At 57.8% G+C, this 23,045-nt stretch overlaps 2 protein-coding genes across 2 annotated transcripts in view; one reads left to right on the top strand and one right to left on the bottom strand.

The window, feature by feature from the left end:
• ADGRA1 (adhesion G protein-coupled receptor A1) overlaps window positions 1–23,045 on the bottom strand; it is a 207,620-nt gene that overhangs the window by 60,891 nt on the left and 123,684 nt on the right. The window contains exon 13 of the mRNA XM_051982798.1: window positions 399–633. Coding sequence (XP_051838758.1) covers window positions 399–633 — 235 coding nt within the window. The remainder of the gene's footprint in view (window positions 1–398; window positions 634–23,045) is intronic.
• Window positions 8,498–10,845, top strand: LOC127552232 (collagen alpha-1(VIII) chain-like). Its single transcript, XM_051982797.1, has 2 exons — window positions 8,498–9,073; window positions 9,495–10,845. Exon 2 carries the CDS (start codon window positions 9,771–9,773, stop codon window positions 10,557–10,559), a length of 789 nt encoding a protein of 262 aa, XP_051838757.1. The 5' UTR covers window positions 8,498–9,073; window positions 9,495–9,770; the 3' UTR covers window positions 10,560–10,845.

Raw genomic sequence — 23,045 nt, 5'->3', positions numbered from 1 at the left:
CAGCCCCGGCGCCCGGGGCAACTCGGCTTCGGTCCCGACTCCCCCCGCTGCTCCCTCGCACAAAGTTGGCCAGAGGCTGGCTCCTCCCCAGCAGCAGCGCTGCCCCCCCTCCCCCGTCGGGCTGCCCGGATTGCCGATGACAGGACTCGGCCACGTATGTACGTGGGGCTGCATGGCCGCGCACACACATGTACGCGGGGACTTGTGCACGCATGCAAGCCGGGAGCAGAGGCTGCCTCCGCCACGGCCGGAGAGCCTCGGCTCTCGCGAGCTCCCCTCCCGCCCCGCTCCCGTCCTCCCGCCCCGCTCCCGTCCTCCCGCCCGCTCCGCCAGTGTCTTGCAGCTCCCTGCCGCCTCTCCCAGGGGCCGGGGCAAGAAGGCTGCCCCCAAGTTCTTACCTATTTGCGCAAAGAGAGCCGGAGTGGCCACCGACCTCCGCCTCCCGGCAGCCCCAGGGCTGGACCAGTTGGCCGAGCTGCCGCCGGGGAAGAGTTTCCCATTGCGAAAGACGATCAATTTCAGCTTGCAGGTGGAGTTATCAACAGATTGTCGGGCGGGGGCTCCGGCTGAGGGGGCTGGCCGGGGCAGATGGACCGAGGCGACCACAGTGACGCCGTCGGCCGAGGCGTCGTTCTGTACAGTCAGGGAGAGGGGAGGGGAGAAAAAAGGGAGGGAGAGAAGGAGAGGGACAGGAAGAGGGAGACCGAGGAGGAGAGCGAGAGGCAGAGAGAGAAGAGCGAGAGGGACAAGGAGAAGGAGGGAGGAAGAGAGGGACAGCAAAAGGGGGAGAGAGAGAGAGAGAGAGAGAGAGAGAGAGAGAGAGAGAGAGAGAGAGAGAGAGAGAAGAGAGAGAGAGAGAGAGAGAGAGAGAGAGAGAAGGCGAATAGAGAAAGAGAGGGGAAGGGAAAGGAGTGAGAAAAGGGAAGGAGAGAAGGGCAGAGAAAAGGGAAAGAGGGAGAAGGAGAGAGAGCACGGAGACAGAGGCAGAGAAGCAGAGCCCGAGGAAAGAAACCGAGGCAGTCAAGAGGGAGGAATTGCGATGGGGGTGGGGGGAGGGGAGGGGGAAACGGAGAGATACAAAAAGGAGAACGGAGAATTAGCAGCCAGTCTTTCCCAGGCTCTTTCAGAGTCCTGCATCAGGCAGCCAGGAAGGCAGTCGAGGGGCTGGGAATGCTGAGGATGCTGGAGATGCTGCGGCGGCCGCTGCTGTCTCCTCTCCGCCTCGTCTCCTTTCCTGGGGACGAGAAGCAGGAGCCCGGCCAGCCTGGGCGGTCGCCATGGGGATGGGCGGGCTCCCGGGCGGGCGGGGGTGGGGGTGGGCGCCCGCGGGGCCGCCTCCCTCCCTCCCTCTCTCTCCCATTTCCCTCCCTCCCTCTCTCTCTTCCCGCCGCCGCTGCTCCTGCTGCAGACCTGGGGAGCGCCGAGGCGGCGGAGGAAGGGGCAGCTGCAGCCCAGGCCCGATGGAGCTCTGCGGCTTCCTCAGCTCCGGCTCCGGCTCGGACTCCCATTTAAAGGACCCTCGCAGGCGGCCTGGCTAGCCCCGGTTCCTGCGCCCGCCTGCATCCTCCCGACTCAGCCGGCGCGGAGACGCCCCGAGGCCGGAGGGAGATGGAGACCGACAGGGACCCCGAGATTCCCCTTGGAACGTCTCGTCCACCCCCTCCAGAGGCTTATTGCAAGATGGGAAGGGAAGAGAAAGCCTCCGCTTCTTTGCCACAGGGACGCACTGAAGGCAGCGGCTGCTCGGGCTGCCTCCTTCCCCAGACTAGAGGACGCGCAGTTTCAGCCCAACCACGGTCCTAGCAGTAAACAGCCTCTGTACCCGCTCTGCAGCCCGGGAAGCCGCCTCAGAGGCCATCCCTGGGCCCGTGCAGGAGAGGGGCCCGCAGCATCGGACCGCCAGAAGCAGCCCCCCCCCCCAGCTCATCCAAGACCTCAAGGCCCAAAGCGCAGCTCCGCCTCTGATGTGCTCACTTTGTCCAGCTGCTTGTGCAGCCCCCCAGCCAGGGGCCACATCAGAGGAAAGGGAAAGGGGAGCCTGGCAGAGGGAGGTCTCAGAAGCGCCAAAAAGGAGGGGAAACCGGGGCTTTGTGGCCTCCCTCCATGGCAGCCTCCCTCCCTCCGTCTGCGACCCTTTCTCATCCCCCCTCCCCCATCCAAGCAAACAAAACTCAAAACCGGCCGAGCAACCAAGCCTGACTTCCAGATGTAGACTCGGAGGCCTACGTAATGGTCACCTTGGACAGCTCCTCGCACAGCTCCCGTCTGGCGGTCCAGCTCTGCCCAGCCAACTGACAGGGCCTAAAAGTGTCACCACAGACGGTGTGGGGTGTTGGGACAGGCAGGACCTGTAAGAGCTGGGAGCCAGGGCCAGCTGGGGAAGACTCTCTGGTTTTGGGCGGGCGGTCTCCCAAAGGAGCCTCCCAAAGCGCCTGCTGCTGCTTAAGTTTCACTGGGGAATTTTCTGCTGGAAACCCATCTGCTTCCTGTCAGTCAGAGAAGCTAGCATGAGCACCCTGGGACTTCACACAGAGACACGGCCGCTCTGAAAAGGAGTTGGTGCAAGGAGGAGCCCCCCACATACATGCAAACAAGGATGCACCCAAAGAGATGGACGGGGTGCAGCCTTCTTGGAAAGCGCCTCCTAAGCCACCTGCGCCATCCGACACCTTCACTGCACTGGTCAATAACCACAGATCAATGGGAAAATGCCAAACTTAATTACCGGGGAAGGGGAAAGGGGGGCCTGGGAGTGGGATTCACAAGTAAAAATTCATGGAGTCCCTGGGCTAGGCAGTCTACTGTTTGTTCTGGTGTCCCTGCCAGCAGGGATCATGGGGTGGGGTGGCAAAAGCCCATTATAGTCCTGCCAGGTCAATCTGAATGCCTAGGCTTCCTCCCTTCGTCTGTTCCTTCCTTCCTGCCTGCCTTCCTTCCTTTTTTCCTTGCTTCCTCCCTTCTTTCCTTCCTTCCTCTCTCCCCCCACCCCTTCCTTTCTTTCCTTAGTTTATCTACTTTTGTGAAATTAAATTTAAATAATATTCTACTTTTCCTTCCTTCCTTCCTTTTTTCCTTGCTTCCTTCCTTCTTCCTTCCTTCTTTTCTCCCTCTTACCCCTTCCCTTCTTTCCTTCTTTTATCTACTTTTGTGAAATTAAATCCTTATTAAAATTTAAATAATATTCTATTTCCCCCAATACATGCAAAGACAGTTTTCAACGTTCATCTTACAAAACCTTGTGTTCCAAATTTTTTCTCCCTCTCCTCCCCACTCCTCAAGATACCAAGCAATCTGATAAGGGTTAAACACGCAGTTCTTCTAAGCATATTTCCATAATTGTGCTGTGTAAGAAAAATCAGATCAAAAGGGGAAAACATGAGAAAGGAAGAAAAAACATAAGCAAACCACAATAACCACAAAAGGTGAAAATACTATCCTCTGATCCACATTCAATCTTTATAGTTCTCTCTCTGGATGAGGATGGCACTTTCCATCCCAAGCCTCTTGAACTTGCCTTGAATCACCCCATTGTTGAAAAGAGCCAGGCCCATAACAATTGATCATCATATAATGTTTGCTGTTACTGTGTACAGTGTTCTCTTGGTTCTTCTCATTTCACTCAGCATCAGTTCATGTAAGTCTTTCCAGAATTTTTTGAAATCAGCTCACCAGTGAAATTAAATCCTTTTAAAGATACGGTATCTTCTGAATCCAATTCTCCCTGTGCAACAGGAGAACTATTTGGTTCTGCAAATACGTATTGTATCTAGGATATAGTGCAACATATTTAACATTTATAGGACTGCTTGCCATCTTGGGGGGGGTGGAGGGAGGGAGGGGAAAAAATCAAAACATAAGCGAGTGCAAGGGATAATGTTGTAAAAAAAATTACCCTGGCATGGATTCTGTCAATACAAAGTTATTATTAAATAAAATAAAATTTAAATTAAAAAAATAAATAAAAAAATAAACAAGGAAAAAAAAATAAAGATACGGTATCATAGGTAATCCAAGATATACAATGTAGGTTGGGGGACGTAGGAATTTGACATGATTCCTTAGTTCTCACCCCCTTAGAGTATGTTCCAGCTGCCCATCCATAGGTAAGGATTTCTCCAGGTCAGAAGCAAACTTTATTTCCTTTAGAGCTTTAGGGCCCTGGGTGAGGTGAGCATTTAGGGAGCCATTGAAAAGATATGGGCATCCTTTAAAGTAACTAACAATTGACAGAAGGAGGATTCCATGAAAATGTGAACACATGGGGCTGAAGTACGAAACAGAAACTTGAGCTTTTCTGTGCACAAGAGAGCTGCTCTGAGATCTGTGATGTCGAGGCAGAGAGGAATCATGTCCAATCTGGTCAAATCAAGAAAGTTTCTGGATAAAATAGCAGTTCTCTGAATCTTGAAAGAAAGGCTCACTAGGTCTATACATTAGAGATCAAACAAAAGGAAAAGGGCCCATGTGTATAAAGAATTGGAAACTGGGGGGATGCCCATAAGTTAAGGAGTGTCTGAACAAGTTGTAGCATATACGATTGTGATGGGACATTATTGTAGGGTAAGAGAGGATGAAAGGGGAAATTTCAGAAAAATTTAGGAAGACTTCTAAGAATAAATAATAAGTGATCAAAACCAGATCATTGTATATAGTCACTGCAGTGCTGTGACGATAATCACCTGAAAAAGACTTAGTACCTGATCAATACAGTGCTCTATGACATTTCCATGGGTGAAAAATATTCTCCAAGGTGAACTCTGAGTACAGATGGAAATAGATTTTTTTCACTTGATTTTTCTTGCTTTTTCCTCTGCTAATGTGGAAATGTTGTGTCTGACCTCATGGGCATCTTTTTTTTCCCTTTTCAGTAGGTGAGGGAAACAGGAGAGAATCTGGAACTGAAAATTAAAAAAAAAACCTAAAGCCTAAGAGCAGGAAGTCTACTGAGCTGAGAGTGAGGGACAAGACCATTGTGAGGAAACTTTTCCTTCTATGGCCCCTCAATCATACATCCTCCCTTCTCCCTCCCTAATTCCCACTCCATCCTTCTTTACCCTAGAATCTTATGAAGAGTGGTCCTTTCTTTTGCCAAGGCTAATCCCTGCCCCTTTTCACTTCGCCTCTGATCTCTTCCATCAGTTTGCCTTATCATCTTCATTTTCTAGTTTTCATTCTCTCCCTGATGTCTTCCTTGTTGCTTACAAAATATCCTTATCTTCCTATCCTTAAAAAAGCCCTCACTAGATCCTCTATCCCATCATTATCTCCCTCTCAGCCAAAGTCCAGCAAAAATCCCTCTAGGCTCCTTGTCCCTTCTCACTCACCCTCACTTCTCTGCAGCCTGGCCTCCCATCTCCTCACTAAACCGATCTTTTTCTTTGCAGAGTTAATGGGAAGCTCTTGTCACTAAGTCAAAGGGCCCTTTCTCAGCCATCACAGTGTCCTGCACGCAGGGGTCCCTTCTCTCCAGTATTTCATGAACCTGCTTTCTCTTGTTTCTGCAGCTCCCTTTCAGGATCACCGTCCGTACCTTGCCTGCTAATTGCCAGTGTTGCCCAGAGCTTTGTCTTGGACCTTTTCCTTTTTCTTCTGAAATGTTCTCTGGACAATCCTATCAGCTTCCAGGGACCCAATAATCCACTCTAGCCCAATAATTCCTCAGTCTGTGTTCCAACTTAGTCTCTCTCTGGAACTCGAGTCTGGCAGAACCCGCTGGTCTTTGGGCATTTGGAGAAGCACGACGCAGGATGATCCGCTGGCATCCCAAACCCGCCGCGTACAGACCAGAGCTCTGTGCGCTGCGTTCCACCCGCCCCCGATGCAAACTTCTTTCTCTCTGTGAGGGCACCCAGGTTCAAGTCTCCTCACTCTTTCCTCGCCACCCACACTCACTACCGTGCCAAACCTTTTATTTCTGGCTCCCCAACATTTCTTGGAACCTTCTCTTCACATCTCTCCCAGGCACTCCTCAACTCAAGGCTCCATCAGGTCTCGCTGCAGTTGCCTCCTAACTGGTCCCTCTGACTCACATCCTTCTCCTCCACGATTCATCCTCCCCCCGTTCGCCGGAGTTCGTAAGGAGCCGGCCCCGGCTGCCGAGACTTCAGCCACCGCCAGGAGTTGGCCCCGAGCGGCCCGGGTTGCTGGAGGCTGGGCAGGCACTGTTCGGGATGGTGAAGACCTGCTTTTAGATGAGAGTAGCGGATCTTCTGGTACCGAGCTGGGAAGGTCAGGTCTGGAAGGCTGGGCAGGGTCCTTCCAATGGGACAGAAGCAGAGAAGGGATCCAGCACTGCTCTGTCCGGTCTCGGGCATCTGAAGGGCCTCTGGCTCGCCTTTGGGCCTGTTCTTTCCCCTTAGCAGAGCCGACCTCCCCAGGGCTTCTCACCTCCCCTAAGGGGGTCTCACCCAGGATTGCTGGTGGCACTGACATCACGGAACCAAGGACTGACTGGCCCGCAATGTGACTGGAGAATCTAGGCTTGCATGCGGTGTCTCCTGCCACGACTCCAGCTCCGGGCCTTGCCATGCTCACTTCTTTCTCCCTTCCCCTGCAACCCCGCCCCAGCATTCAGTAGGACAACCAGAAATGGCTTCTTCGGCTGCCGATGGGTGTCTCCCCTTGGAGCGTCAGAACTCAGTGGGCGCCTAGGCCGTGGAGAGAGGGCTCTCAGCTCGGAGGCGAGAATGCTGGCCAGTGGCACGGGACGGATGTAACCCGGGTATTATCTCATCTGACAGGAAAGGCAAAGGGCCCCAGCCCCACGGTCAGGAACACCCTCGCCCTCTGGCGCTCTGCCCCAGCCCTCGAGGTTTACTACCCTTGGGAAGGCTAAAAGGTCGGCGGTCAACAAGCATCTGTGAGCACCTGGACCTGGCAGACACAATCCTGGAGAAAGTCATCCTCTGTTCCCTGGTAAGCCTCGGCTGCCACAGGACTCCTCGCAGAGATCTAGACTGCCGGAGTCTCCAGACTCAGAGGCTCCCTGCAGGGCTGGCTCCTTTCCGGCTCCCACCTCAGGAGAAGAGGTCTGGCCCTGGGCTCCTCAGCCCTGGCCCGGCCTGGCCCCTTGGCTCATTGTTGGCCCTGAGCCCCTCCTCCCTCCAGCTCCTCTCCTGCCCAGGAGCTGCACCATCCCTCGGCCGGGCGACGGGTCTCCAGCCACAGGGTGCTCCTCCTCTCCCAGTCCCTTGGCTCCCCGTGGGGAGGGGGAGGGCAGAGTGATGGTATCTGCAAAAGGACAAAAGTCCTTCGGGGGCTGAATGGAAGCCCTCCTGTGGGAGCCTCGGTTCTCTGCATGTTTCCTTTACTCTCCCGGGGCAAAGATGAGTCCCAGGGTGACCGGGCGGCACGGGCCCAGGGGACCCAGCCTTACCTGCGGGCATCATGGGGAGCGTCACGCCAGGGACGGGGCCAGCACAGCCCGAGGCAGCCTCAGCCCCAACCTGGAGCAGAGAGCCTGGCTCTGGCACGGCCTTCTCCAGGCTCCCGCAGGCCTCCCAGGGACCACCTCCCCGCCTTCTCTCTTCCCTCCCATTGCTCCTGCGGCATTAGCATGAGCCCCACGACAGGGAATGGCCTCGGAGTCCCTGCCCCTGAGGAGCTGGGGGGGCTCCTTCCATACAAGAGGGCGGCCCCCTCTCGGCCCCCTCTATGTCCCAGCACGGTGGGAGAAACGTTCCTCGTGTCCCTGAAGGGAGCTCCTTTCAGTCTCACAGTCCGGCCGGAAGTTTCCCGCCCACATTCAGGAGCCCCTTGGACCACATCTGGGTTAAGTCTTATTTACCGAAGACAAACATATGGTCTAAACCCCCTCGGGCTTTCTCCTCCCCCACGGTGCCATCGGCACATTCTCAAAAGCACATTTCGTGGCCAAGCTGGCAAAGGGCTGCAGGGGCTGGTTCGGAGCCCGGTCTGGGTCTCAGCTTTGCCGTCCAAGCCCACGGTGGCCCGGAAGTGGACCAGCACCTCTTATCTCTGTTTCCTCATCTGTAAAATAGAGATGCTAATGGCTGTCTGGCTCCCAGGGATGTTGTTGGGATTAATCACCTATTATGAAGCAATCTACATGCTAATTTTTGTTATTTCACAGCTGTGAAATACAGACCTCTCCAGTCGCTGTGAAAACCAGATAAGGGTTTGCTCCTCGTGAGGACAAAAAATATTATTCAGAGTGACTCGTGGTGATAATGGACGCTGTTGTGCTCCAGATGCTGAAGCTGCCACGGCCCCCCGGCCGGGAGCAGAAACACTCTGCCCCTGAACCCGAGGGAGACCCCATGTGCCCACGGTGGGTGAAGGGGCTCCCGGGGACCCCCACTGCCAGCTCAGCCAAAATGAAGCCGGAAACCTGCCTCACGTCTGGCTGGAACAGAGAAGTCCGTTTGCTCAGGAGGAGGATGGGGAGGCGAGGATGGGAGGTGAGGGAGGTGAGGGCAGGGAGGTGAGGGAGGCGAGGATAGGAGGCGAGGACAGGAGGCGAGGGCGGGGAGGGCAGGGAGGGGACAAGGGAGGCGAGGGTGGGAAGGGCGGGAGGCGAGTCCGAGTGTCAGACTGTGCGGTCATTTTGCCAAGCCCAGAGAGCCTAGGGTCGTCAGTGCCAATGGTGAGTGATGGGATCCCATGGGCAGTGACCATGATGGCGGTGATGATGGTGCTGTGAGCCACGGTGTGGGGGGTAGTGAGTAAGAGGGGGGTGGGGGAGGATCAGGAGGACCTGACGCGGGTAAGGACAAGGAGGACCACGACGATGGCGATTTTCTTTTCACAGCGGGAACAGTGGAGATGATGATGATGCTTCTGACAAGAGGGGAAGAAGGGATGCGGTGAGTCTGTGACGAGGAGAATGCGGGGACGCCACGTGAAGAGCAAGGAGAAGAGAGACCGACGATGAAGGCCACAGTGACAAAAGGCAGCTGCTGTTGATAAGGGGGACAATGACGACAGTGGAGGCTATGGAGAAGATGGAGAGTCACCGAGGAGCCCCAGGAGAGAGCCCACGCGCGCAGCACGTTACCAGATACTACTTCGTCTCCTCCTTACGACAGCATGAGGAAATCGAGGCAGATGGAGAGTAAGTGACCCGGCCAGGATTACACAGCTGTGGGAGTCTGAGGCTGGATTTGAACCCGGGGCTTTCCTGTCCAAGTCCAGTTCTCCTTTCCCAGGTCACTTTGCTGCTGCTCGAAAATGATGACGTGATAATAGCGGTGGGTAGTGGGGGGGTGTGACGCTGGCCACTCTCACTTAAACAGAGCTTTGTATCAGCCAAATGTGTGCAACGACGGGACCCGCAATGCTCCCGCATCTCCCATAACTTAGGGTCCGATGGGCCAGCGAATGTCCTCGAAGGCTTGTCATTCGCAAAAGCATCAACCGTCTCGTGAGTAAAAACCCAAGAGAATTAGAGAAAGATTTGGTTTAATGGACTACGAAAGTGCTGTGAGAGTGGGCTAAATTACCACAATGTATTAAGTGATAGCTTTGCCCTACAGGACTCTGGGAACGGAACATATAAGCCTCTGCGGAAGAAACTGTGCTTATTTAATAATGAAGTGAAAGGCCACTCCTAAGGGATACCGAGCGCTACACGAGAGGGAAAGGAGAGTACAAACAGAGCCGGAGAAACCGCTGCAATATTCCTAATGAATGTCTCCATCGCGGCCTCTGTCGCTTAGTGGGGCGCCCAGCACATAGTAGGTGCTTCGTCGGTGTTTCTCCTGCTTCCTGTCATAGAAAAGCCCAAACTGTGCGTCTGAACCGGGCTCGGGATGTCCTGTAGCTTAGGAAGCCACGAGGAAGGAAGAGCACATCCTCACGGGGCTGCTCCTCCTCTTGCCTGCTCCCCCTCTCCCCCCTTCTTCCGCTCCCCTGTGCTGTCACAGCCACTTCCCAAGGAGGATGATTCACGTCTCACTGATTCCTCCCTCTCTCCCTTCACTCTGTCCTTCGCCAGCTCCGGATCAGCCTCTTTGATTTGCAAACGTGGTCCCTTCAGTCCTTCCGCCTGGGATGTCACGGGGTCCCTCAGTCCTTCCGCCTGGGATGCCACGGGGGCCCCTCGGTCCTTCCGCCTGGGATGTCACGGGGTCCCTCGGTCCTTCCGCCTGGGATGCCACGGGGCCCCTCGGTCCTTCCGCCTGGGATGTCACGGGGTCCCTCGGTCCTTCCGCCTGGGATGCCACGGGGGCCCCTCGGTCCTTCCGCCTGGGATGCCACGGGGGCCCTCGGTCCTTCCGCCTGGGATGCCACGGGGGCCCTCGGTCCTTCCGCCTGGGATGCCACGGGGGCCCTCGGTCCTTCCGCCTGGGATGCCACGGGGGCCCTCGGTCCTTCCGCCTGGGATGCCACGGGGGCCCTCGGTCCTTCCGCCTGGGATGCCACTGGGCCCCTCGGTCCTTCCGCCTGGGATGCCATGGGGGCCCCTCGGTCCTTCCATCTGGGATGCCATGGGGCAGTTGCCGCTGCCCTCGCCAGTCTCACCCGCTGTAGCTTCCTCCCTGGCCGGAGTCTGCCCCTTTGCTCGCCAGGCCCACTGCCTGTTCCTGACCCTGTTGTAGACCCTCCCACCTGAGGAGGCCCAGCTCGGGGGTCTGCACCAGCCTGGCCAAGCGCCCCCGGGCATGTGCACCCCCCAGGAGCCTCCGCAGGGACTTTACGTCTCCTCTCTGGCTGGCAAATCAGTTTGTTTTTCTGGAGTCTTGCAAGTCTTAAGCAAAGGGTTTTAAACAGAAAAGGGAAAGGGAGGCTCGTGGTTAGTCTCCCACCGCGGCCCCTCGGGGTGCAGGAAGCGGCAGAGACACGGGGAGGTCCCCGGGCCACTGAGCAGGGACCGCAGAGACTCTGGCCTCGGGGTCTGGCCGCAAATCTGCCCAGGGTGACCACAAGCGAGGGGGCGGGGGGGTGCAGGGGGACGGGCCTGGAGATGGAGAGCAGCAGCAGCAGGGCCAGCTCCGGCCGAGAGCCCTTGGGAACGGGGAAAGGAGAGGGCCCCAGGCTGGGACGCCGAGGCTAAGGGGGCTCCCGATCACAGCTCCCATCCCCCTGGGCGATGGGCCCCGAGCCCCTCCCTGCCCCCGAGGGAGGGAGCCAGCTCTGGGTGCAGGTTTGGGGAAGCACACGAGGAGGCAGCTCGGGGCGGGCGCCGGGCGAGCCTGGCAGCGCACACTTCCCGGGACGTCCACGGGGGGCGGGGAAGGGCCGCGGGATGCCCGCTGAGGCGGCCGATGTTCTGGCCGTCCCGGGTTGGGGGAAGGAGAGGCCATCCTCCTCCTGCTTGCATGAGCGTGTACAGCGGATACGTTATGGACTCAGACCCACTCGGCGCTGATGGGCTCCCCAGGTCCTCTGCGGCCCCCAGTGTCTCCCTGCCTTGCTGAGCAGGCTCCCTCCGGGGCTCTCTGCAGCCCCTACAAGTGGGGACCGGCCCCCGGTCATGAGAAGACCCCCCCTGGCCATGAGAAGGCAGCAGCTGGGCCTCCAGGGCCTGAGGATGCTGAGGGTCCCTTTCCAGGCACTTGGGGGGGCTTTGGGAATTTAAAGTGGAAAGCCTTCAGGGTCAGCGTGAAGCTGGGGCATCTGAAGGGACGGGTTCGGGAAGACCCTCGGTGCTCTTGGCCACGACCCCTTGACATCATGTGGAGAGCCAGCATTAGTCACCGAGGGGAAGGGAAACTGGCTGGGGTTGCCATGACAACCAGTTGCCTGCCCCCAGCATCCTCCAAGCCGGTGCAAACATGTCTGCGGCGACTCCATCACAGCCATTCTCACCGCAAGGCGAAGCCTGACGAGAAGCGGGCAGTAGAGTTAGCAGAGGAGGAGCGGGGGGGGGGGGTCTCTGCTGCTTCCCCCGAGCCCAGACAACTTTCCAAGGGCTGAATCCCCCCCGATGCCGGGCCACACGTGGCCCCAGAAGTGTGGCAGCCGGGACGGAAGCAGGGGCTGTTCTGGGCCGAGAGACGCAGCCACGGCCGGAGCCCTGTGACCCAGCCTGGGCCCTGCTAGCAGCAGGCTCGCATAGTCAGTCAGCAAATTGTTTTCACACCTACTGTGTGTCAGGCACCGGGACTGAGCTGCATGGGCAGAGAGGCCTGGCCAGGAGTCTGTCTCACTCGTAGGGAACTCAGGCTCCTGAGAAGGGGCCCCGGCAGCCCCCCCCGGTGGGACGAGGAGCTCCCCTCTCAGGGCCAACGTTCACGCTGGGAGGCGGCCCCTGTGGGGCCCGAGGGCACCCATCGGGATCCCACGGTTTTCTAGGGCTTGTGGGTTGGTGTGGCCGGGACTCGGCCCCGGGGCTCCCTGCTCCCGGCCGTGCTAGGCTGGTGTTTGGGCTCTCAGACCCGGCTTGTCTGCATCACGGACCCGGAGACTGGGCTCGGCCGGCACGGCCACGGGCAGCCTGAGCCCGGCGTCCGAAACCACTCGGGGCCCTTCGGAGACTTCATTCATGTGGGGACCCTGAACGTCGGGGCTGGAAGCGACCCTGCCGCTTATTAGCCTCAGTGTGTGGGTCCCTTCTCGGCGCCGTGTTAAATGGACAAAATCCTGTCAGATGGCAAAGTTGGGATCACCTTCTCCCTGCTGTCTGCCTCTGTCCATCCACTCCCTCTTCCTTTTTCTCTTCTCCTCTCTCTTCCTCCCTCTGCCCCTCTCCCAACCTGCCTCTGAGAGCCCCGGAGCCCAGGTGGAGCTGAATGCTTTCCTTCGGCCCGGGGGGGGGGGCAGTGACTGCCCCCCGCCCCCGCCCCCGTGACAAAGGGAGGCTGCCGACGGGACGGAGGCGGCTCTTATCTGGGGAGTGTGGGAGCTGCCGGTGGTTTCCAAGGTAAACAGTCATTAGTGGTCCTTGTAGGAACAATGTCTGTAATCTGTGCTCTTTCACCGCAGCTCGGGATTGTAATTACCCATCATGCACAGGGAAACAGACAGCTCCAGTCTCATTACTGTCTATCGGATAAGTATATATTTCACTCTCCATTTATAATTGTGAAAACACAATATTTGTAAAATTGGGAGCCTTCAGGGTCTGTAAAAACTCAACTCCGACCCCCCGGATCATGTTCCTGATTTCCTCAGAAAACCCCCCATCTCTCCCTCAGAGCACTGGGTCTCTCAGGTCCCGGGGTTCTGCGCATTCGTGGGCCAAAGAGGGCCAATCCACAGTCTGATTGCTTGGCTGGGAGGATGTTATCTGTGCGGGGGGAGCCCAGCAACTGTGGGCTTTCTGGGAGAAGAGACAGACGGAAATGATCCTTACTGTGGACTCCGTCCCCCTCCCTTCAGAGCCGTATGACGTTGGCAGGTCACACTCTCTTGCAGTATCTTCTGTAAAATGGGGCCACAATCCAGCTCCTACACGGCAATTTTGGGTTGAATGAAAACGTGCATGTCAAGTGTTTAGACCCCAGTGATGATTACTCTTGTCATCATTAATAATAACACCTAGTTTAAAAGTTGCCTTTTTCAAAGAGACAAAAGCCAGAGCAAGCCCGCTGGACCTTCCTCAGACTCTAGGGAACAACCTCAGTGTACCACACACCATGTGGGAGACAAAGGCCGACTCTCCCTCCCCTAGAAGTGCCAGACTTCCTTCCTTCCTGCTTTCCTTCCTTCCTCTCTTCCTTCCTTCCTTCCTTCCTTCCTTCCTTCCTTCCTTCCTTCCTTCCTTCCTTCCTTCCTTCCTTCCTTCCTTCCTTCCTTCCTTCCTTCCTTCCTTTTCCTTCCCCCCTCTCTTCCTTCCTCCCTCCCTCCCTCCTCCCTTCCTTCCTTCTTCCTTCCTTCCTTCCTTCCTTCCTTCCTTCCTTCCTTCCTTCCTTCTTCCTTCCTTCCTCCCTCCCTCCCTCCCTCCCTCCCTTCCTCTCTTCCTTCCTTCCTTCCTCCCTCCCTCCCTTCCTTCCTTCCTTCTTCCTCCCTCCCTCCCTTCCTTCCTCTCTCCCTCCCTCCTTCCTTCCTTCCTTCCTTCCTTCCTTCCTTCCTCCCTCCCTCCCTCCCTCCCTTCCTTCCTTCCTTCCTACCTTCCTTCCTTCCTTCCTTCCTTCCTTCCTTCCTTCCTTCCTTCCTTCCTTCCTCCCTCCCTCCTTCCCTCCCTTCCTTCCTTTCTCCCTCTCTTCTTTCTTCCCTCCCTCCCTCCCTCCCTCCCTCCCTCCCTTCCTTCCTTCCTTCCTTCCTTCCTTCCTTCCTTCCTTCCTTCCTTCCTTCCTTCCTTCCTTCCTTCCTTCCTTCCTTCCTCCTTCTCTCTATTTGTAGCAGTTGGGGCAGGACTCATTGCTTCCCGGTCCCTCCAGCTCAGCCATTTCTGGGGTTTATGTTCCAAGGCCAGGAAGCTGCATCCCCATTAATTTTAAAACACACTTTATAAGCTCCACATGTTTGACGAGTTCTTACTTTAAAGAAGCCGCTTTGACTTAAATGCCGGCGTAGTTCTGGGATTCGCCAAGTGGGGCCAGAAGCCACGAGCCGGGGAAGCCCGGGCTTTTCTGGCCCCCCAGACCTCCCTTTGCAGGGACAGGGCGTGCAGACAAAAGATCTTTCCCAGTTCACAAGCCAGGGCTGACGAGGAAGTTCCGGGCAAGGAGATGGTCCTGACGGCAACTGAGCAGAAAGTGGGAGGGATGGAACCGGGCCAAGAAGGAACGCCGCCGGGGTCCAGGCTGTCGCCCCCGCCCAAGCATGGCAGCTGGCGGCCAGACGCGGGGTCTGCCACCTCCTCCTCTCAAAGCCTGCCCCGTTTGTGCCCCCCGAGCTTAGTACGTGGGGAAGTCCGTTTCATTGCCCCAAGAGCCGAGCCCGGGACCGTGGGCGAAACCCTCCCGGCTGGAGCTTCCTTAGGGAGAAAGGAAAGAACGGCCCATTTCTCCTCTAAAACCCATCAGAACGGGCAGGTGACCCCGACCTCGAGGGCTGAGCCGACAGTGCCAGCTTTGGCCGTGGCTGCCGACAGATGGCGTTAACGAGCATTTAGGAAGCTCCCCGGGCACCGGGCACTGTGTGAGGCCGATGCAGAGAGAGGCAAAAGCAGAGTCCTTCCTCTTGGGGGGCTCTAGCGGGGAGACAAACAGCTCTATGGGAATAAGGTGTATGGGGGGGGTAAGAAAAGGCTTCCCAGAGAGCTCTGCATTGGGTCTGGGACTTGAAGGACCCCAGGGAGGCCGGGAGGTGGAGGGGGGCGTATCCTGCTGTGGAGGACAGCCAAGGAGAAGAGGACACGGCGGCTCTGGACTCCCAAGTGGACGGTGTGGGAGCTGGGGGAGCTGGGGGAGCCGGGGGAGCCGGGGGGCCAGGGGGGCTGGGGGGCCAAGGGGGCTGGGGGGCCAGGGGGGCCGGGGGAGCCAGGGGAGCCAGGGGGGCCGGGGGAGCCAGGGGGGGTGGGGGAGCCAGGGGGGCCAGGGGAGCCAGGGGGGCCGGGGGGCCAGGGGGGCCGGGGGGCCAGGGGGGCCGGGGGAGCCAGGGGGGCCGCCGGGCGCAGAAGGCTCCGCCCCACCTGTCCCGAGCCCTGGGGAGCATCCTCACTGACAGCCCACGGACAGACAGGGCCCACTTCCCGGGAATGGCTTCCGCTGGGGGCTCGTCAGCGTTTCCCACTTCTAAAGGGCCGGCGGGGCTGGACGCAGACCTGGAGGAGGAGGTCAGAGTGGACCCCGGCCGGGCAGCTCACCGTGCTCCCAGCAGTCCCTAGCAGCTCACTGCACAGCACGCGGCAGCCGCGACCTCCCAGGGACGCTCTGAGTCACCACTTCCCCCGGCCCACAGCGTGGGGGGACGCCCCGGGCCGGGAGGGGCCGCAGAGTCTGACCGCCAGCTTCAGTGGAAAGTGACAGAAAGCGTTCTCCGGGCTGCCCTGGCCCACGGCCGGACACCAGACGCTTGGTGGGAGACGGGCTGCGCCAGAGGGACTCAGTGTCCAACAAGACGGAGGTCTCCCGCGCGGCGGCGACAAACCGGGGCGAGCTTTGGGGGAACCTGGGGGAGACGGGCAGCAAGGCTGGGGCTGGCCCCGGGGCACGGAAACCAGGGAGCCGAGGAGGGCCGGACGTCGGGGCCGCCAAGGGGTCCCTCTGCGCATTTTTAGTCGTGAAACCCCGAGCTGGGGGTCCCCCCAAGGGAGGGTGAGCGCAGAAGAGGAGGGAGAAGCCTCCACGTCCCGAGGGCCCGTCCCCACCCGCCCCGGGCCAGGAAAGCCCCCTCCCGGCTGTTGTTGCTACGGCGCATCCCAGTAAATAAAGACAACTTGTGTCTGCAACAGCTGCTTCCCCATATGGGCTGCCCTGGGGTCTGCATCGGCAACTTCATCAGTAACAGGGGCTGGATGCACTCCCCCCCACCCCCCGGGGGCTGAGGACGGGCGCCCCCCAGAACAGACACTGGGCCAGGAGTCCTGGGGGAGAACCGCGGCCCCTCGGGCAGTTGGTGAGGAAGAAGCCCCCGGGGAGAAGGGGGCGCTGAGCCTGGTCCTTGCTGCCGGGCTCTGGGCTGGCTCACACAGGGTCGTAACCCCCGGAACCCGCAGCTCCCGACTCTGGGACGGCTTGGGGAAGATGGGGCGGGAAAAGGGGGGAGGGGGAGGGAGACCCCGCCTCCCTCACTGGGGAAGCTTGGGCAGCCCCCAGAGCCCTGGGACTTCACCGAGGCTCCCCTCCCGGGGACCTCTTGGGAGCCTGGAGAAGGGGAGGGTTTGCGCTGTCTCTCCTCGGGTGCGGCAGGGTCGGAGCTGGGAGGGAGCACAGACACCTCGGGCTCCCGCCCCCCTCCCTCCCCCGGGGGGGCTTTGGTTCTCTTCCAACCTCCCTGTGGAGAGACGGAGGCTCCAGCGGCCTTGACTTTGGCTGTACCCACGTCCTGTGGGCTCTGCCCCGGGAGGAGCCGCCCGATGCCGCGCCAGGAACTGAGCCGAGGGAAGCCTGACTCCGGCCTTGCTGGTCCCACCCTCGGGGCCGGGGATCTTTCCCCAGAATTGGGGGCTCCCCTCCCCCTCCCCTCAGTGCCTACAGCAGGAAAGAGGCGCTTGGTTTTCAAGGCTCCCCCCCTGCCAGCTTTTAAAAAAGGGGCATTAACGGGGGCAGAAATAATGAGCTCTGGCTCAGGTGGAGGAAGAAGCAGCCAGAGAGTGTCTGAGGGCCCGAGTCAGCCACTGGGGAGGGGTGCTCCCCAGCCACCGGTCCCCAGCCTCAGAACCGGGCTTCAGCCTCAGAACTGGGCCCTGGACCCTCAGAACCAATCCCCAGCCTCAGAACTGGTCCCAGACTCTCAGAACCGGGCTCTAGACTCTCAGAACCAGGCTCCAGACTCTCAGAATCAGTCCCAGACTCTCAGAACTGGTCCCAGACTTTCAGAACCGGGCTCTAGACTCTCAGAACTGGTCCCAGACTCTCAGAATCGGGTCCCAGACTTTCAGAACTGGGCTCCAGACTCTCAGAACTGGTCCCCAGCCTCTCAGAACCGGGCTCCAGACTCTCAGAACTGGTCCCAGACTCTCAGAATCGGGTCCCAGACTTTCAGAACCAGGCTCCAGACTCTCAGAACTGGTCCCAGCCTCTCAGAACTGGTCCCAGACTTTCAGAACCGGGCGGCAGCTTCCATAGAGAGGAGCCTTTCCTGGAGATCTGTTGGGTGCCGCTCCATACTGGGAGGGAGAGATGGCTAGGGCAGAGGGAAGGACTGAGCCAGAGGCGGAGGCTCCTGGGGGCATCTCTGAGGAGAGCACTGGCTCCCAGGGCTTCTCTGCCACCCCCTCCTCATTGCAGCCTCCACTGTGGAGTGGGGCTCCCGGGAACTGGCAGCCTCGGACCACAGCCTCCAGGATGGGATCTAGGCTCTGGGGGCACAGCAGGGAGAGTGTGACCCCCAGGAAGTCTCCCCTCTTCCCCAGAGTCAGAGGAACAGGGATCCCGGTCCTTTCCCCGGCCCGGGCCACAGGGACGAGGAGGAGGAAATGACCCAAGGGAAGCTACTGGCCATGGGCATCCGGCAGGAAACATCAGGGCGGGCCGGCCCCTTCTTTCTTTGCATTTGTATGTTCAGCTCCCAGCCTGGGGCACCCAGCAGGTGCCTGATCAATGCTTGCTGACTGGCTTAAGGAAGAGATGAGAGATGAAGGGTCCCAGGGGCTGGGATCGGGACGGCCTGCCGTGTTTGGGGGCCCCCTCAGGGGGGAGGGAGAGATGCAAGGCAGGGAGTGGTTTTTGGGATGTCTGTTAATGAATAACAACCATAATGACTCTGTTGCTTGGCAGGGTGGGCCCTGGCAGGCTCAGGGAACGGCTCCCAGGGGCCTCGATCTGTGGCTCTCTCTTGGCAAACTGGTCTTTCTAAGAGACCATGTCCTGACCTGAGTGCGGGGCTCTTGTCCGGGTGGGCTGGGGGCACAATGGGAGGCTGTGGCCAGCAGAGGAGCTAGGGAAGGGCTGGGGTGAGGGGCGTCTCCACCCGAAGCCCTAACCCCCTTCAGTGCTGGTGTGGGTTACAGCACGGGACAGCTGCAGCCAGAGGCCTTTGGGGGTCCCAAAGCTCGGCTCACAGAGGAAGCCCTTTCTTGGCCAGCCCGTGAGCGGGCAAGGGGAGCCCCGTTTGGGGCGCCAAAGTTAGCACCAAAGGTCAGCTCAGATCCAGCTCTCCTTCCCCCAAGCCCGCTCACCCCTAATGCCCCCACGACTCCCAGCACCGTTCATCTCCTCCCTGATGGGAAGCCCCCACCCTCCTCTGGGCCATCCCTGATGGGGTTCTGGACCCACGAGGCCATCTGGAAATTGGCTGTTCCAACTCCCCACCCCCCAATCCTTTCGGGGTATTGCCCCTCTCAATGTCCCTGTGCCCTGGGATGTTGCTCTGGGTTCTTTCTGGGCTCCTGTCAGGCAGCCCTTCCTTACCCATCCCCTTGGGCTTCAGCTTCCTCACAACCATCATACTCCCCTCCCCTTACAGACTCGTGATGCTCGTGGGATAGACAGCTGGGACTGAGCTGGTCCTTCCTTCTCCCCCCGGCTCTACCCTCCCCTTCACCTACTGGGCAGGGATCCATCCTGCCACTGTCCTGCCCCCGCCACCCCACCCCCCCGGGTCCTCCTCCATGCAGCTTCCCCTGGGGAGAGGTCAGGGGGCAGGGTGGACGGGAGGAGGACTGCAGATTATTCTAAAACTTTGGGAGAACACACCCCTGGGTTCTGTTAGTGTCCTGGTGGGAGGTGAAAGCTCTGAGCAGCCTCCCTGCCTTTCTGTAATGAATTAGCGTTCATAAAAACTCAATAAGATGACATAAAAGGCTCATAAACTTCAGCCAGACTCCTTTTTCCAGTCACTTTAATTTCATAAACCCAGCAATTCGGTTAAAATGACATTATGGGCAAATAGGGTTTTACTAGGGGTTCATTTACTCGGGGCGGCCCAGCAGAGAGATACCTGGGACTTGCCTGCCCTCATCTAGTCTCTGCAGGAGGATGGAAGCCCCCTCCCCGGGGGGAGGGAGGAGACCCGCAGTCAATTCACCTCTGAGTTAGAATCAGTCTCCAGCTGCTCCCACAGGAAGAAGGGAAGCAATAGTGGGAGCACTTATCGCCAGGTTTGGAAACACGTGGCTTGGGCTCGAATCTTGGCTGGTGACTTTGGACAAGTCATGTCTCCCTGTGCCTCTGCTTCCTTCAAATGTTAATTGAAATTTTCACTTTGATCCCAAGTCCTAGAGCTAGAAGGGACCCCAGAAGCCATCTGGTCTTAACCCTTCCCTTTACAGATGAGGAAACTAAGGCCAGAAGGAAGAGAGAGATCAGGCTGTATCATCATCATCATCATCATCTCAAGATTAATCCTAATCTAATCCTAAATTTGTGCAGGAGGACCTGCAGGGATGGGAGCAACTTCACGACCTGCCCCCCGTGGGGAGGGGGTCCTGAACACCAGCAGCCCCAGCACAGGTTGTCACAGAACATTGACCAAGTGCCCAGCCTGCTCTCCCACCACACAGGCTCTGGAGGCGGGGGTGGGGTGGACCGGAAGTGAGCCCTGAGGGATGGACCATTGCTGACCTTCCCTAGCACTGCCCCCGCAACTCTCAGCTGCAGCCCTCCCACTGTCAGGATCCTGACCAGCCTGTGTCCAGCTTAACAAATGCATTACTGTGGGCTCTGTGTGATGTGCTCCCCCAGCAGTGAGGAGCTCAGACTTCCGGCTCTCTGAGAAGGTGGCTCTGCTCAGGGGCTAGCCCGGCCTAGGACTGGGTCAGTGAGAGGGTGACTGTGACTGGAAGAGGGGTCCTGCTCAGCCCAGGTAGCTGCTTCTCCCCTGTTCATCCCCTCTGAGCCCCTGTGCCCTGATTGGCCCCCGCAGCCACTTGCCTTTGGGGCCAGGTCCCCTCCTAATGTTCTTCTATGCCCTGGCATGTGGCTCTTCCCAGACTCCTCAAGGGCAGCCGAGACTTCTGGCCTTGAGTGACCCTTCTCCTGCTGACCCTGCCCCCACCCTCAGGCTGGCTCTGGCCATCTCATGTCTGGGTCACTGCAATAGCCAGAGATGGAGTCTAATTGTCGCAGTCTCTCCCCACTCCGGCTGTATTCAATGTCCAGCGATTTTCCTAAAGCACAGAATTAACTACGTCACTCTCTGTTAGATAAACCCCTTTGTCTCCCCATGATTTAGGATCAAATACAAAATACTGTGCTTGGCATTCAAAGCCCTATAATGTTTGGGCTAGTTCTCCGAGCACCTCAGGACCAGCCTGGATCTTAGTGCGGCAGGCAGGAGAGCCACCAGGGGGGCTGGTCTCCCTTCCGAAGGCCTGCTTAGCCCTTAAATACCTTGGTATGATTACATCATTACAGCATACTGATTATGGGTGAACTGGAGAGCCATGTACATCACCAGAGAACTATGACATCACCGTGCTAAGCACTGAGTATATATGGAACTGGAGAGCCATGACATCACCAAGAACCATGACATCACCATGCTGAGAACTAAGTATGTATGGAACTGGAGAGCCATGACATCACCAAGAACCATGACATCACCAAGAACCATGACATCACCATGCTGAGAACTAACAGCATACTGATTATGGGTGAACTAGAGAGCCATGTACATCACCAGAGAACTATGACATCACCGTGCTAAGCACTGAGTATATATGGAACTGGAGAGCCATGACATCACCAAGAACCATGACATCACCATGCTGAGAATTAAGTATGTATGGAACTGGAGAGCCATGACATCACCAGAGAACCATGACATCACCAAGAACCATGACATCACCATGCTGAGAACTAACAGCATACTGATTATGGGTGAACTAGAGAGCCATGTACATCACCAGAGAACTATGACATCACCGTGCTAAGCACTGAGTATATATGGAAGTGGAGAACCACGACATCACCAGAGAACCATGACATCACCATGCTGACAACTAAGTATGTATGGAACTGGAGAGCCATGACATCACCAGAGAACTATGACATCACCGTGCTGAGCACTGAGTATATATGGAAGTGGAGAACCATGACATCACCAGAGAACCATGACATCACCGTGCTGAGCACTGAGTATATATGGAACTGGAGAACCACGACATCACCGTGCTAAGCACTGAGTATATATGGGAACTGGAGAACCATGACATCACCATGCTAAGCACTGAGTATATATGGAACTGGAGAACCACGACATCACCAGAGAACCACGACATCACCGTGCTAAGCACTGAGTATATATGGGAACCGGAGAACCACGACATCACCGTGCTAAGCACTGAGTATATATGGAAGTGGAGAGCCATGATCTCATCCTTTCCACTGAGTTAACACCTTGTTGCAAGTATCCTTGCTTCAAGTAAAGTTCGGCCCTCTACACAGCCCTTCATTGCTTTCTCTCACCCCTCCTCCCTTTCCAGTCTTCTCACACCTCATGCCCCAACATGCACCGTTTGGTCCAATGGTTCCGGACTCACGGCTTCTCCTCAAACAAAACCCGCCTTCCCTGGGCTTTGGCTTTCTCTCTGGCTGCCCCTTTCCCATGCCCGGGCTGACTACCGAGCTCCCTGGATGAAATTTCACCTCCTCCAGGAAGCCTCCGGCCCCTCTGCTCCTGTTTGTCCTGTATGGATCGAGCTTTGTCTCTGCTTGCCTGCTGTCTTCTCCGTTAGACTGTAAGTCCTTGGGGGGCAGGCGCAGTCTGTTTATTTTGGCTCCCTGAGCACGGTGCTTGGATCACAGAAGGCACTTAATAAATGTTGATTAATGGGTCGGACTCCCCCAGCAGGAGTAAGGCCCCCTAGGGTCCCTGGGTACCCAGAGAACAAGAGAAGCCAGAACGCGCCTTCATCCCCAGATGCGCCAGACGCCTGCATGTATTACGAACTCATTGCTAGGAGGAGAACCCGGGATGCCTCCTGGGAAGCCTGTGCTTGGGCGTCCCCAGAGACCCAAGAGCAGCAGCTAAAGCGGGTTCTGTTTCATGTTCACAGCAGGCCTGGGAAGGCTCCTTCCCGCCTGTGACTGAGTGTTAAAGCATCTAAAGGAACACTGCGAGGCCGCAGCTTAGTGCTTGGGGTGCAGGCTAGCCCTGACTCCTCCCCCCCGGAGCTGCCCATCTCCTGCCCCCAAGCTGCCTTCCGAGAGGGGGAGGGCCCCAAAGGCTCAGAGCATCCCGGGAGGTGAGAGCAGCTCTGCTCCCTCCGGTCATGAATATTCAGCCCCACTCAATTTTAAAAGCCGAGCTGAGCCCCTGAGCGCCCTAAATGCCTTCAGAGTCACCCCATCCTCCTCAGAGAGCAGGGATTCTCACACAGGCTCATCCAAGTTAAACCAATCCGTCTCTTCAGGCTCTGGCCCTTGTTTGGAAGATAAGCTCAGCGCCCTCTCCCCTGAAAGGAATCACTGATGGAAATCTGGGAGGAACCTGAGGGATGGAGAGGCCGTTCTCACCCAGGCTTTTGTCCCTCATAAAGACGAGGCTGGGTCTCTGACCTCAGGTTGGGCAGGAAAGGCGGGCTCCCTTTTCCTGCTTCCCACTCCTGCTTCCCACACTTCCTACTTCCCACCCCTCCTGCTTCCCTCTCCTGC

Source organism: Antechinus flavipes, chromosome 2 (genome assembly GCF_016432865.1).
Source record: "Antechinus flavipes isolate AdamAnt ecotype Samford, QLD, Australia chromosome 2, AdamAnt_v2, whole genome shotgun sequence".
Lineage (NCBI taxonomy): Eukaryota > Metazoa > Chordata > Mammalia > Dasyuromorphia > Dasyuridae > Antechinus > Antechinus flavipes.
The sequence above is the reverse complement of the archived record's forward strand: the minus strand, read 5'-3'. Positions and strand labels throughout refer to the sequence as shown.